Here is a 16,086-nt window from a genome sequence, read left to right as displayed (position 1 = left end):
TATTATAATCAGCATAAAATTAAAACACACACACAAATGATTCACATCGTAAGTATGCAATCAAAGCCTACAAAATAATAGAGAAAAACGGAATCCCTGAATAACGCTCAAACGACAAAATTGAAAATGTTGCAGGCTCGGTTTGATTAAACCTGTTCATGGACGGTACTGGAAAATGCAAGTTACGGTCCACGCCTCCTAGCACCGACTGCCTGAAATCCATAATTAGGTGTAAGGCTGCAATGTGTGTATCGCATTTTCACTAAAAGCTAAATCGATAAACTTTTCACTGACAGTCGTTTTACATGAATTTATTCTCATGATCGCATCGCATCGCAATGTTGATACTCGACAATTCTTATATGGTGAATAGTTCAACTTTGGCTTAAACACTAAACATTTACAAATGCATGATTATGCGATACATACTTAATGTAATTAAGGAAACACTTACACGCAAAATGTTCCAATTTTTGAGAGAAAAATGAAAACAAGAATATATTGTTGTCACTATGGTATTTACAATGTGCCTTTAATTTTTGCATTAAATAATGATAAAGATGTAAACATGGCTAAGTTTAAATATACCGGACTTGGCTATTATAAAAGCCATGATGTAAACATTTAACATGGTCCCAAATAGGTTCATCATATTTAAAATTTAAAGTAATTCACATTCTAAGTTAAAATTTATTAATTTTATTTCAACGTTTTTAAAGACCCTCAATTTTGACATTTTACATGCAAGAGATAATTGCTTTGAATGTTTCTTATTTTCATTTGTCGTCTTGTGTATATGACCATGTATGAAAAAGATATAATCAAGGCTTACCCAGTCATTTAATAGAATCAAATTAACCATTTAAACGAGCAATTTAATATTGCAAAAGATCACTTTAGCGATTAGTACAGTGCGAAAGAAGCAACATTTATCAAAGATCAATTCATATGACACGCTTGCAAATCATTTAACTTAACATTGCAGGACTTCAAACATTAAAAAACGATTAAAATTAACAAACGCGCTCCCAATTTCAAGGACAGTTGCCAAAAAGAATCAGTTTTAAAAGCTGTGTTATATAAGTCCCAGTTATTTAACTTTGTTATAATTTATATAATGCAGAGGACTGTTATAAATCTTCACCAACTGGCTTCCCTCATTATCAAATTACTATCAATATATTTACTCAATAACAAGAAGCGATAAAAAGATAAACCAAACAATTATTCCTCCTCTAATAATCAAAATGTCCGTTCCGATGAACATATCATAAGCCATCATTTAATTCATTAATACTTTTAATTCACAGGTAAGTTGCAAAAGAAGTAAGAGACAAATATCTACGTATCAAATTCCTATGTTGCTTAAAAGTACACAATGCAAAGCTCTAGAATAAAAAAAGTCGAACGATTTCATGATAAGTTTCGATTTGTGTATTTTACAATAACCAAATGAAGAGGTGCAAACCTACAACTCACTGATAAAGTTAAGTAGTATTTAATCTTTGCAGTAAAAAGTAAACGAAATTGACCTCCCATGCAAATAATTACAAATATCTTCTGCATGGTTGAGTTAATAATGTGCAGGAATGCAAAATAAACGTTTATGTATTTAAAAACCATTTAGTTCAACTATAAAGATACAAATGTAGAGATAATTTCTCGTGCGTTGAAATATTTATGATATATAAAGAAAGATGTACGCAAATCATTAAATAAACTGTTTTGAAATATATTTTCGTAGTAAAATATATCGTTACAAAATTTTCATATAAAATGATATAATTTTGAATTGAAAACTTCAAGTTAAAATGATAACTTAAAAAATTCAGGTGACATGAAAAAGTTCAAAGGAAAAAAGAAACGTTGACCACTCTAAATTAAGAGAATGACACTTCCGTTGTACAGCAAGCATTGTTGTATGATGAAATTATATACAAAAACTATAATGGGTATTTTCACTAAATGATCAATTCACTTACAGACCAATTAAACGGTACCAAAGTATATACTCCATTAAGACAAGAAATAAAAGAAAAACTACAAGAAAAGAAGAAGAAAAAATGTACACTATTGAACAAATATTTAATATTTATACATCATTTCATTTAAGCAAAGTTTGGGTATTTACCAAAACAAACGTACATGTATGCAGGATGTGAGGGCGTGAGAATTAAGAAATGAAGACACAGCATATATAGTTTTTTTTGAATACAAACTGTGTAGATACCTACGTTCATTTTCTAAAGATTCTCCAATGCATATATATAAGCCAATGTAGTGTCTTTTTTAACATAAAAAACGATATTTGATTTTAAATTAACATGACAAAGAGGATCCAAATATTTATCATGGCTTATATAAAATAATCCGTGAAATATAGTGTTTACAAACCAACGATTACATAAGCTGTTATATGAATATTTAATGTAATTTATTCATGAAAAAGTGTAGACATAAACGCTTGATAGTGGGTGTAATTTGACTTAATTTTACATTTAAATGGTGGTTTCATTACTAGCAATTATTAATGCTAAAGAAAACATTTAATATTTTTTGCTGAAGTATCAAATGTCTTGTCATGAAATTTAAGTTACAATTTGTAAAAATAATTTCTAAACGTTTGAATTACTAGTACTTTACTGAAACGAGATATGTTCATTCAGTTTATTATTCAAATAAAATGATTGTTAGAACGTTAGTTTGAAGTTTTTAGAAAACTCTATTTTCACTACGTCATTAGACCTGATCATTTTGCTTGGATTTGTTCATATACAGATATCTTTATTAGTTTAAAGATATTTATTTAAGTTCGATTGCGAAACAAGTTCTTGAAACTTATATAAATCACTTTCGTGTCCGCTCTCTGGAACCAACCAGTACTAGTGTAATATGAAGAAACATGGTCGTGACCCAAGTACATCTTGAACCCATGATCACTGGCTTGAGAGGCAGGTACATTGGCCATTGGGCCACCACTCCCCTTATTCTATATCATTCTATATTCTTAGTTTGTTCAATATCTTATAAAGCAGAATTAAAATCTCTAAATCTATATGTACGTATTTGTTCTTATGTCACGCCCATGTGAATATCACGCGACACAGGCACGCACCTCAGAATGTAATGCGCATGCATTTATAAGCAGTAAGTAATAACAAATAGGGAAATGTATACTATTAGAATCCCTGAATGTCGGAATACAAATATTTTGCTATTTTTAAAAAAAAATACTTCATCGTTCACTTTTGAAAAATAAATTTTGGACAATCTGTTTCAATTTTTATTCAGCACGACAGTATTGTTAAGTTTATGGAGCTTCAAGTTTTGTTTCGTATTTGTTTATTCTATATAGATGGTTACGGAATCTTATTTTAATAATGTATAGTCACCCTTAGAATATACAGCCTTCATGTTAATTTTATCTTTAGACGTCTTGTCTTTGATATGCAAGCTTCATTACCTCTAATCCCCTTTCAAAATTCCATTTTTATCTAGATTCGCACATTGTTTTCTCGTTTAGAGTATACACTTTTTTGTTTAGGACGTTACGCCGCTTTTCACGGAATTGCACGAATGCGTACCATTGAATATTTTTATAAACACATCTGTTAATGTTTCTAAAAAACATAGCTTGCATTTCCCAGGACTTTCGATGAACAGGCTCAAATCAATCAAGTCGGCAACATTTTCAATTTTAACGTTCTGATTTTTGATGTTCTTTAGGGATTCCATTTTTCTTTATTTAAATAAAATTTTAATGGTTGGAAATTAATTGGTACCTCAAGCGTTTAGGACGCATATGAATTTGTAAAGCAAATCATGCAGTAAAACAAAAGTACTGCAACATGTCATTAATATATTTATGAAAGTACATAATTATAAACATGATCATATTACTAAATGTGACATATAGTTAAGTGCGTAATCCAGAGATGTAATAAACCAGAGCGGGAGATAAGTTATAGAATTGTTAAAATATGAAATTCAATCTTTCTTTAACATTGATCTTTAAATCTAACTGCTTATACTTTGCACTGAAGTCATAAAATTGCCATTGTTATAAATCCACAGAACATACGTCTGTCTCAAACCATATTGTTAACCTTTCAATCTTCCTTTGTAAAATAATCAGTGCAATAATTAACAAATAATACATTGAGGGCAATATGCAAGTTTACGGACTGGTTGGTCAGACTGAGGAAGGTATATGGCCCGAAGCGCAGCTGAGGGACATATACCTTCCGAGGTCTGACCAACCAGTCGGTAAACTTGCATTTTGCCCGAAAGGCCATGTATTATTTGTTATATTATACCGAATCTAAATCCTTTCATCCCTATGTTGCTGACATTTTTACTATAATTTACTTTCAAATAATAATTTATTTCTTCAGTGTGTGAAATATTTCAAACCCTAGTCGGAATTATTATTATTATTTTTAAGCTATACAGCAAAAAAAATCATGCTCTTCTTTTGTTATTCAATTTTTGTAAATTAAATTAAACAGGCAAAAAAAGAAGTTTACGATTTATAATAACGTCATCCAGTCCATATAAGAATTATGGATCGCCCCCGGTCTGTATGCGGTTTATGGACCGGATGACGTCATATTAAATATAGAAGGGCGTATGCAAATGGGGTATAATATAGATATTTAATTGGAAAAAGCACACATGTTTGTTTCTAAAGGACACTGAACCGTGCAGGTGAAAAAGTCGATTTGCAATAAAAGTGAGAATGCAAGTTTCCAAGCTTGACGAAAGCCGATATCGTTATTATCATATTTTGTTATTTACTAGACTAACATTAATCCAAATTTAAATATTAAGTTTTACAAAACATATATATTAAGTAAAAATATAAAAGTATAAAATAGTTAATCTAAACATTAAATTGTTATGCAATTCTTGATTACACCTGCACACCTGTGTCGTCAATCAACGCAGTATGGAGGTAAAATATGTCTTCATAGTTAATTTATCTACTTTGATGTTTAACTTTTGTAGTGATAAAATTGACGCTCTGTGTAATTAAATTAGGACTTGAGATTAAGATGCTTGAAAAAATGTGAAGCACAACAATGCTCTAGTGTACCTTCATTGCCTGTTATCAATTTGACAAAAACATCTTTTAAAGAAATAAGTGATTCAGTCTTTTTTCATTCTGTATATGTTCGTCCATTATAGAGGTTCCACTGTAACTTTCAGAAAACAGATCTTGTGTCTTCTCAGTCAGAGATAAGGTATTTAACTATGATTTTGCTTTATCAAACTACATATTTATATATTTGGAATAAGACTGTAGGACAATAATTTCAATTCAATAACACGATTATCCTAAAATCTAAATCAAATCTAGATGTCAAGAATAATGTGTATCAGGGATAACATGATTTTATCAATGCTTCTGTTTTTAATTTACTTATTATTCTTCATACAACCAGTACAGTTAATTTATATTCCATTCTTTAAAAAACAAACTATTTTATATGTTATGATAAAAGGATTCAATATAATAAATGATATGTAATAATAACTGTCTTATGTCATTTATAAACAACCTTATCTTCTGTAATACAGATGCAACTTAAGAGTAGGTAGAATCGATTTGTGAGATAAGATCCACGATGAGCCCTTTCCGGACCGCAAAAATGCATTTTATTGAAAATCAAATTAAATCTCTCTAAAATTATAAACTTTGTGCACTGACATTCGTTTAATATAATTATCTTCAAAACAATTTCACGAACAATATAAATCGAATTGTGACTGCTTGATTTTGAAATGGCGACATGGTGCTATAAGGCAATTTATAATAAGGCGAGAGAGAAAAGTCATCATTGCTAAAAATACTAAAAATCTTCATTTTAATTAACCCTTGAACTGATGGAGTAACACGTGAACATGTTATCTTTAATATTACAATTAACTTATAATACTTATAATGCACGTAAAAAAGAACACACAAAACATGACATGGCATGCAATTAAAATACATGTATTTACAATTAACGTGAAGCATTTACTGTACTCATATAAATTCATCAAATAAATCCCCAAAAATGCAAAACATGAAAATGATATCACGAATTTATGTAGCATTAAGATATTTTCATGATGTAGCAATTTATAAGTTATTTCAACGACATGAAATTTCTCTTTCTCAAATTACAATGCAGTCTTCGTCTATTTAACTACATGTATATGTTTTCAATTTTTGAAGACCTCCCATTTTGAGAAAATCTTCAAATTTCAAATTCTTTATTTCTCTCAGTGCATCATACATGATACAAACATAAGGTATATAACAATTAACATTTGTAAAAACGGCAATACATACATGGCAAGTCATTTACAGAGAACAATCACAATACATAAAAAGATTAACCATCTATTGTTTATTTATTTTTTCTTCTTTCGTTCAGTAGGAAGTAAATTATTTAGTGTATTTAGTGTAATGATTCTGCAGCGTAATTAATATGTATAAACAGCTGATTTGACCACGTGTTGAAAATAACATAAAATGATGTCTATTTCACATAATCATCTTTTGACACCTGTCATGCATAATATCGGGCAAACGACAGTATTTGTTTTTATAAGAGATTTAAACTGATTGTAAAGTTTAATGTATCGAAATTGTGTCGACTGAATTTTAACACATTTTTTGCGGGGTTTATTTATTTCCTTATTTCACGGGCCTTAAGTTACGCGGTCTCACGTGGGGTTTTAGTTATTCTCAGAAAGTGTTTAATATCTTAATATTAATATTATCTTATTATATTATATTATCTTAATAATCTTAATATATACATTTAAACTATATTCTTTTTGGACCAGGGTAGTGAACATAAACTAAAATCAAAGTAGACACCGTCAGATTTTATGTCGTTAATTATTTAAACGAGCAATTTGATAAATTTAAATTGCAAAGATCATAATGCCGATTAGTACAGTACGAAATGATCAAAATTAATTCAAGGATAACTTGACATTTCACGCTTTGAAATTCATTCGATGTCATCAAACATTACACAAATTTTGTTTAGAAGTCATCGATATCCAAAAAGATAACGTACAAGATGAATCTGGTTAATAGCTTAAATAATCATATTTATGTCGGCAATTACTTTCAAGACTGTTTGACGTGGCAACCATCATAATAAAATAACTATGATATCTAATAGTCTTATTTAAAGGAACGAGACGGAAAAAATAAAAGCAAAAAATAAAAAACATGCTTAATAAGTACTACGAAAGAAATGTTTAATGAGAGTAGATCTACAAAAGAGATGTTAATTTACAAAAATACATAATTTCTGAATGAAAAACAAAACAAAATGAAGCAAACGAAAATAAATTTATAATAATAATAATATAATAATAATAAAAACCCCCAAAAAAAAAAAAAAGAAACAAGAAGGTTTTAAGTTTCTGTGTTGTTTCTGATGATATATATACATTACAATTGTATACGTACAGGACACCATTTAAATACAATTTTACAAGTCTTAAATCAGTGCAGCAAGACGAAAATAAATATTGCATACTGTGTTGTTATGTTGACAATAAATCATAAACGATCACTATAAATAATATTAAATATATGAAACATGGCTGAGTAATTACTGTACATGAATGCAAAGTAAACGTTTATGCTTTTTCGTATAAATCATTTATTTCAACGATTAAGATGAAATGCACAGATGCAAATTTATGTTGCGTTATAATGTGAAATATTTAAATGATTGTAATAATAAATACATTTTGATATATATTCTGATGATATATACTTAATCAATAGTTTCATCACGACATATCTTTAAGTCTTTTATGACCGTTGCTTACCCTTATTGATCTATTATTTCATATTTCAGATAAATTTCAGATTCTTTTATACAACAAGACAACTCTTTAGTAAACGTTAAGTTCTTACATTATTCAAAACACTTACAAAGTCCTTGAATTACGATATATATTCCACCATTACTGTTTTCAGATATCGAAATGTCAACAATTGAGGGATTTTCAGTTAGGGATAAAGCTTAAATTTTCAATTATATCTATACGTATTATTTTAACGACAGTTTTATATAAGCAAGGAACATAAAAACACTGTCTTCACTAACATTTTACCACCTTACATACTGTAAAAATAAGATTGCTTAAAACAGTTATAAACCTTACTGATAGGTATCAAAGCAACATAAAATATTGACATGTTTATACCTTTAACAAGAAAATTAAAAACGTAGCTCTACATTTAAGAATGTCCTACCTTATTATTTGCTTTTATTAGATGTTTGTTTGATTTTACGGCACATCGACACAGTTTAGGTCATATGCACCGGAATAGGAAATATAAGTTTGGCTAAACCATAAAGCAATGCAAGGGGTCAAAACAACCTCACATGCTGAAGGAAGGCAGTAAGTCGTCTGTTATGATCACGTGTGACTAAACGGTGGCCCTATTTTTGATGTCTCAACCATTAAAGGCAACGCCTCAGCCACAAGACTTTTCTTTGTGCAAAGCATATTGGATTTATGTTACATGTCAACCATTTGAGAGATCATATGTCAATATAATGCTTTATTTGAGAGATCATATTTCAATATAATGCTTTATTACAAAATTTTTAACCATGAGTTAAGTCAAAAAGTGTCTTTCTTTATTTTGGTCGCTGGAATTAATATATAGACCATATAAATTTTGTAATATTCCATATTTTTCACATATACGTACAACTGTACTGTATGCAGAGTTGTAAATATCATTACGTTAAAGTTATGTCATAATATATTTAGATTACTATATTTAGTATATATCTCACATATTTGTGTATTCTTTTACTCTCTTTACCTACGGATCTGAAGTTAATCTTGTAGTGCATGGACAGACTGCATCTCTTTTTGTAATTTCAAGTTTGACAATGAAGTCAGTATTTTCAACTTCTCACGCCGCCTTGCTTGAAATTTAAATATGAAAACAGTTTAAACTCATTGTTCTTATTAAACATAAAATATCTTAGAATATGCTAGGAAACAAAAAGAGAAAATAAAATTACCAAATTAGCATCAAATGTTTGTTTCTAATAAGATTAACCTCAATCTAATTACCTCGCAGTTGGAGTTTATATAAACACTTGAAAATTGTTTGTATCATAAAAGAGGTAATTTCCTCACACTTGATATGCTAATGGATTTCAATAAACTTAAAGACATTACTGTTTATGCACCTAATAATTCATTAAGAATCTAGAACAGGTTGTAATGATCATTTAATCTTTGAAATTATATGATTATATTAAAATAATCTTTAATTAAATGATATATCAGTTTTTAAATATTCTCGAATAGCAAACGATCGAAACTGTATAATGACTTAATTAATGACATAATGGTATCTTAAGATTCTTACAGGGATTCCACTGATGTTTTTTGTCATTACTGGATTGTAAATGATTTCTTCGGATCAACTTGTGTGCACAATTTCAGATCATTCATTCTAATTATGAAAATGACTTAAAATGACAAAAATACAATTTATTTCTTAGCACATTTGGTCTTATTATTATTTTTTTGCATATATTTTTGTTTTATGTGCCCCAGTTGATCTATGTAAGAAAATTAAATGTTTTTTTCAGACTTTTGGTTTCTTAAATTTCCATACTGTAGGTCAATATTATGCATTTTATGAACGGCTTTTTTATCTGATATTTTATGCACGAAAGATATTTATCATATAATTTTGTAAGTGAAGTTGATGAAATTCAGATTAAAATTGTCATTTCATACCAAAGTAAGTTTGGTTTCTGTTAAATGTAAGAATCATAATGCTGTAATATTGTATAAATGATCATTACAAATCGGCTTTATTTAACTATCAATGTGACATTTTGTATTTTTACATGTATGATTTTATTAGTTACAGCTACCGCTAAATATGCTGCAAATATGTAAATATACAAATTACACAAAGATAAATAAGAAAATATCACCAAAATATGTAAAGACAAAAAGAATACAGATTTAGCATTATTTGTTTTAATGTATATCCCAATAACATTTAATATCAATCAATGGTGATAACAAATAGCTTCCAGTACAAATTTTGATGAACCTATAAAATGTTGAATTGAAAATTATTATCTTTAATCTATTAAATTCCTTACACCATGGCCCAAGGTTGTAAGTAAATTGCCTGGTGATTAGAATTGAATACATCGTAACAGGTGGTTCCACGTGATTCGAGATTTTATTGAGTTATAAAAATGTTAATCAAATGTATTTTAAAGATAAGCAAAGACAAGTTATATCTATTCCTTTTATATCTATCTTTATAATTAATATAATAAAAGCTATTTTGATCTCTTCTGAAATTACTTGATAAAATACGTCAAAAACTGAGTCCACACCTTTAAGCTGTTAATGTTGCAAGTGTCTATTGGTATCTATTAATAAATAAATGGATTTAGAACACATGCAGCTTCATGTAAAACTATAAGCCTTCATTCAAAGACATATTCAAGGAAAGTCATTCAAAATATTCAAAGTACGGATCGTTTTCATTTTTACTTATAGCTGTCTTGTGTGGCATAATTTTGATAAACAACTTACCTGATTACTTAACCATTTAATACACTACAGGCATTTAAGAAGTATAACAAAGTAGATCATAGGTACGCTTTCTATATTTAAATGATATCTTGTTTTCATCTTTTCTGATCATACTATTAGCTAGGTAAGCCTTCTGTACCCGTATGATGCAGTATTATTTTCCTTCATCCACCGAGCAAACAAAATGGACAAAAATGAGTCGCAAAAGATAAGCAACTGTTATCTAACTTTTGTTATGCAAATTTTATGCCTCTTTTGGTTGTAAATAAAAAGTTGTCAATTGCATAATGTTGTTAAGTTGGCTACTGTTAATATTATATAAGTATGTAAATTGGATGAGACAGAAATAAACTGTTCAACTAAATATCCTTATTGAAATGTTCAAGGATGTGAAATTACAAAAAAAATATTTTGAAAAATTGAGCATACAAACCTGATATTTAAGATTTTAGGTGAAACATTATTGAAGCTTTTAATAAATATTTTTTGTTTTAAATCTAATTGTTCACGACAATTTAAAGAAAAACAGTTATTTTGAAAATAGTATTAATATCTTTTAGGTTGTTATAAATTATTTAGCGATATTATCTAGTATGTGTTTGAATGTTAACATGTCATCGTCTGTCTCTACCGACGAAATCATACATTGTATTTCTTTCAATTTAGTAAACATTATACACCTCTTGATTGATTTTTCAAAATCAATGTACCGAATAAAAAGTTTGATAATATTAATGATCAAATGCATTTAACTCTAACTGTAAAAGGTAAAGGTAAAGGTCGTGTTTATTATAGTGTCACCCCTACTGAAAGGGCCAGCCATTTTGACTTATGAGACACCTTTTGGTTGCATACCATGTACCTCCCAATTCCTACCACTATGCCAGGCGCCAGGCGGATAGAAATCGGTAACCATTCATTTTAACTACCTCGCGGCTCACGAAGCGGCCATTTCGGAACGAGTCCCACGAGAAACATTCATCTTTCAATTAACGCTCCCCGTGGGGCTCGAACCTTCGACCTCCCGATCCGAAGGCGGACGCCTTAACCACTAGGCCAACGGTACTGTATGTATGCTTTAAAGGTTCAATCAACCCCAAAAATACTTTCATTTTCATTTTAACCTTTTATTTTTGTTGTCCAGAACAAAGTACCAACAAATCATATAGACAAAACTCTCGTTTGCCCTTTACAATTAGTACAGTTATAGTGTTTCAATAATTTACATGGTAGTCACAGAATTACGTATTTACATTGTGCTATTAATGTGCTACCTTTATGACAATTTATTTCACATTCAACGCTACCCTGTTCCCCAGTATGGTTAAAATCCATTATCAATATATTATCAACATGTACTAAACGTTCTGACAAAACGTAAAACCTAACATATTGTGTTTAAGTAGCGATATCTAACCTATCAGTTAAAATGCACACTGATCACTTTAAAGAGATATTAAACAAATCAGTTAAAAATAACGGAACGCTCGCAGCTTTACTAACTTATTATTCTGAACTGTAAGCAATTCCTCTCAACTTTCTCAATACATTTTCATTTATAACAATGTCAGATGTATCATATTATATGCAGTTTTATAAAAAAAATCACTATTGTACCGTTTACAAAACTACTGGCATACACAAACACACAATATAACGCTCACGACACATCACCTGAGAACAACAAAGTAATCGAGAAACATAAAACTTGACAAATTTCTATATATAAAATAAAAATAATAGATTGTAATATTCAATATGAACCATTAACAACAAGGTTTATAAAAAGACATTATTCATGTTAAACTTGGCGTCTTAATGGATTTTCTGTCATTATTGAAAAACGAAAGCATGTTTATAAAAGGGAAATCGAAAGCACGGTTCGAGTTCAAATGCGCAAGGGCCGATAGGAATGAGTAATATGAACGATAAGCATTAATTTTTATACTGCAACGCAAGAAAAATTAAGATTATAAAAAATAAGGCAATAAAGGTTATAAAAAGGGAATTGATGAAATATTCTGAACAACATTGACCGTACGTGGAAGTAATTTTCCTAACTTCATTGGTTTTTTGGCGTCATATCCGGCGTGTAAACATTCCTTTTTTATGGCTTGCATATATCGTTTTATAATGCACTCGACAGTCTTTTCTGTTTGAATGGGGAATAATGTGAAGGGTGTCATGATTATATTTTTCTAGCATATCATATCAAAATGTAATGTAGAACCTGAAAAGTATTTTCTTTTTATAACATGTCACATGATAATGTTATTTGGGAACTGATAACCGTTTTATTATATATAGACAACTTTCTATTAATTGAAAGGTTTTTTATTAGATTATATCAACACTAAGTATAATTTGTCTCAATTTCCAGATTATATTGCCCTTATGAATGACAGTTAAAACCTTCAAATATGTAAAATTGACATATCAGTTTATCATGTAGTTACTGTTACTTTTTATATTTTTTTTATATCACTATTATAATCTACATAAACTAGGGGATACTTTTTGCTATGCCCCAAAGACGTCATATACATTTTGTGCCTATTTTAATGAAATAAAGTGTGCAGTTGTACAAGATATAACGCACCTATTAAAAGGCGTGTATGATTATTGTACCTTCGCTCGTCATTTTATAATATTACATTAAAATACTTACTTCAATACTAAAACCCTTTCAAAGACATGACTCAAGTCAGGTCACATGTTGAAATATAATAAATAAAATTTATTCCTTCGAATACATGATAACTTCTGTAGCCCTTAGTTTAACGTTACAACTATCATAAATGTCGGCTTTAAAGGAAATGATGTGAGTTTTTCCATTGCAATCAGTTTCAATTTAAAATTGGTTTGACCAGGCAGCATACTACATCTCAATGAGCGAAAATAGTCAAGTAAAAAATGACATACACTCATTACTAGTATTGTAAAACTGGGGGTAAAAACCCGGCACATGCATTTTCAGTGCATCCTAAAATCCGTGTTTTCCTTCAAAGCCAAACAGGAAATAAAATATTTCACGGAAATATAATCAGAAAGAGAAAATGAACAAATACCTATTCATTTTATTATCAAAGGGAAACCGTTTAATTATGTAAGATACATCATTTAACTGAAAATGAAACATGAGCGGTGTAATGAAACGAAATATATTTGGTTAATCAAAGTGTAATATTGTTTGTTGTTTTTTTAATTCGAACTAAATAGCCTGTTCACCATAATGATTATAATGATTATTAATGCAAGTCGTTATTCACTTATAGTCACTTGAATTACCTAGTAAGCTAGTGCAAGATTGTCAGGCAATGCTGGTACCTCGAAAGGAATACAAAATATTCCATAAATATGAATGCTCTTCAACAAGGTATAAAACAGATCATCAACATTTTATTGTCACAAAAATTTAAAAGTTACCTGTATAACATTCGATCAGCTCCTCATCCCGTATCGCCAAAGTATCCTTTGTTTTATTATATTTAGCTTGTAAATCCGTATGGTTTACTTGTAACGCCGCTAATTTCAACTGTGTTTCTCTAAGCCTATGTTTTACCGTTTCTAGTTCTTCTTTCAAGTTACTTTCTGAACGTACAACATCATACAACTGATTTTCAATTTTTCTTAATTTTGTTTCAGTAATATTAAGTTGCTCGTTAGCATAATCCAGTCTTTCACTTTTGTCTTTGTACTTGTTTTTCAAAATTCTTGTTTCACGTTCTAAAACGGCAGCATTTGTTTCAAGACCAACTAGTTTAGAATTAGATTCAAATGACTGCCTCTGTGCAGCCTTCAGTAAATCAGATGTTTCATTTAGTTTGTTTCTTGCTTCTAATAGATCGGCTGTTCTTTGACTAAGAGATGTTCTCATTGTATTAAACTGATTTTGCAACTGGAGGAGAAGTATGTTTCCTGAACCCTCCTGGTTTGGACGACGTTTTGATTCAATGATAGTCTCACGATGAGATGACGACTCTACATAAACCTGATTATTAGGGTACTCTACAGGTTGCGACGAAATTGCATTCCGGAGTACTTTCTGTATAGAACTTTCAAGCTCTTTGATTCTATTTTCATGGTCAGATTTAACAACATCAAAATCCTTTTGCATTTGTGTCATCTTTCCATCAGCTGGCAACCTAATTTCTTGTGGTTGTAGATAAGTGTTAAATACCCCCAAGTTGTTTTTTGTTGGCGATGTGCATGATTCTGCCACATTGAGGTTAACGTTATATGTACATTTCCCATTTTGTAGTTGACATTGAGTATCAGAAGATTCAATCACTATTCCAAGAATGCAAATCGCTGCAAGCGCTTTATATGATACTTTGGACATTTGTGGTTGCATAATAGAACTAAAATTAAATAATCCATTCACGTTGGAAATAGATATTTTCTCTTTTCTAATAACATATTTTTTCTTTGCAACTATGTCAGATCAATCTTGTAGCACGACAAGAATTGGTTACTCCTATTTCATTCCCCCTAACGTAAATTCCGTCATGCATTTCCGTGGTGCAATAAGGAAAGCATATGTTCACAATTTATCCGCCTAGAGCTGTAAATCCCTAGGTGTTTATCGCCAACAACTACTAGCTGTGGTATATAAACATTTAACGAATAAATGTAATCGGTTTTATTATTTACCCAATTCTAATGTGAAGTAATTTATCTTTAAGCACGCTTCGGTGATTTGTTTATTAAAATTGTGAACTGAAAGAAAAAAATGACCTTATCCTGTGAAACTGCACAATGCATGCCGTGATAGATTTATCTACTTTTTGTCGATTAAATGATATGTCATGTTTGTAAATTATACTTTCAAGCAAATACGCAAGATAAGAAACGAGGACATAGTTGATGATTTTCTCATTTATTTACATTTTTATATCTTACATCATTTGCCACTTATTTTGTGGCAAAATGTCATTTGAAAATAAAATAGTGCATATTAATTGAAAAAGTAATCTTAAGCTATTTCTGCCGCAGGATTTTCTGTTTATATTATAAATTCTACTTATTACACATTTAATAACCTGAATTTGCATTATGATACAATATATTTTTACTTTCTTGGTACATAGGGTGGAAGGGGATTTTAAATCGTTAACGAGCATTTGTGTATTTATATAGATGTGTGAAGGCCGCTAGGCCGCCAACTTCACGCCGCTAGGCCGCTGGGCCGCCAACTTCACACATCTTATTTATATCAATATACATAATACCGAAAACCAACCTATGTTGATCAGATTTGATGGTGCTAAAATTCAGAGAATCATATTGTTATGGGTACAGATTAACTTCGACATTGTCTCACATGTGATAAATATCAGGACTTATCCTTTTCGGCAAACATTTTATAGACAACGGAGCGGGGTTGTAATAACTACGGTCTTGTTTGTATTGTCTCTAACGAACATTACTCTTAATGTATATACATGTACTTGTTACATATTTTCACAA

The 16,086-nt window shown here is 29.8% G+C and overlaps 1 protein-coding gene across 1 annotated transcript in view; it reads right to left on the bottom strand.

The window, feature by feature from the left end:
• Positions 1 to 15,298, bottom strand: part of LOC132732812 (uncharacterized) — a 57,763-nt gene extending 42,465 nt beyond the window's left edge. The window contains exon 1 of the mRNA XM_060719320.1: positions 14,044 to 15,298. Within this exon, the coding sequence (XP_060575303.1) occupies positions 14,044 to 14,971 (928 nt within the window). The 5' untranslated portion in view covers positions 14,972 to 15,298. The remainder of the gene's footprint in view (positions 1 to 14,043) is intronic.
• Between the last annotated feature and the right edge of the window lie 788 nt (positions 15,299 to 16,086).

This window comes from Ruditapes philippinarum, unplaced genomic scaffold (assembly GCF_026571515.1).
Source record: "Ruditapes philippinarum isolate M1 unplaced genomic scaffold, ASM2657151v2 ctg3851_1_1_1_1, whole genome shotgun sequence".
Taxonomy (NCBI): Eukaryota; Metazoa; Mollusca; class Bivalvia; order Venerida; family Veneridae; genus Ruditapes; species Ruditapes philippinarum.
The sequence above is the reverse complement of the archived record's forward strand: the minus strand, read 5'-3'. Positions and strand labels throughout refer to the sequence as shown.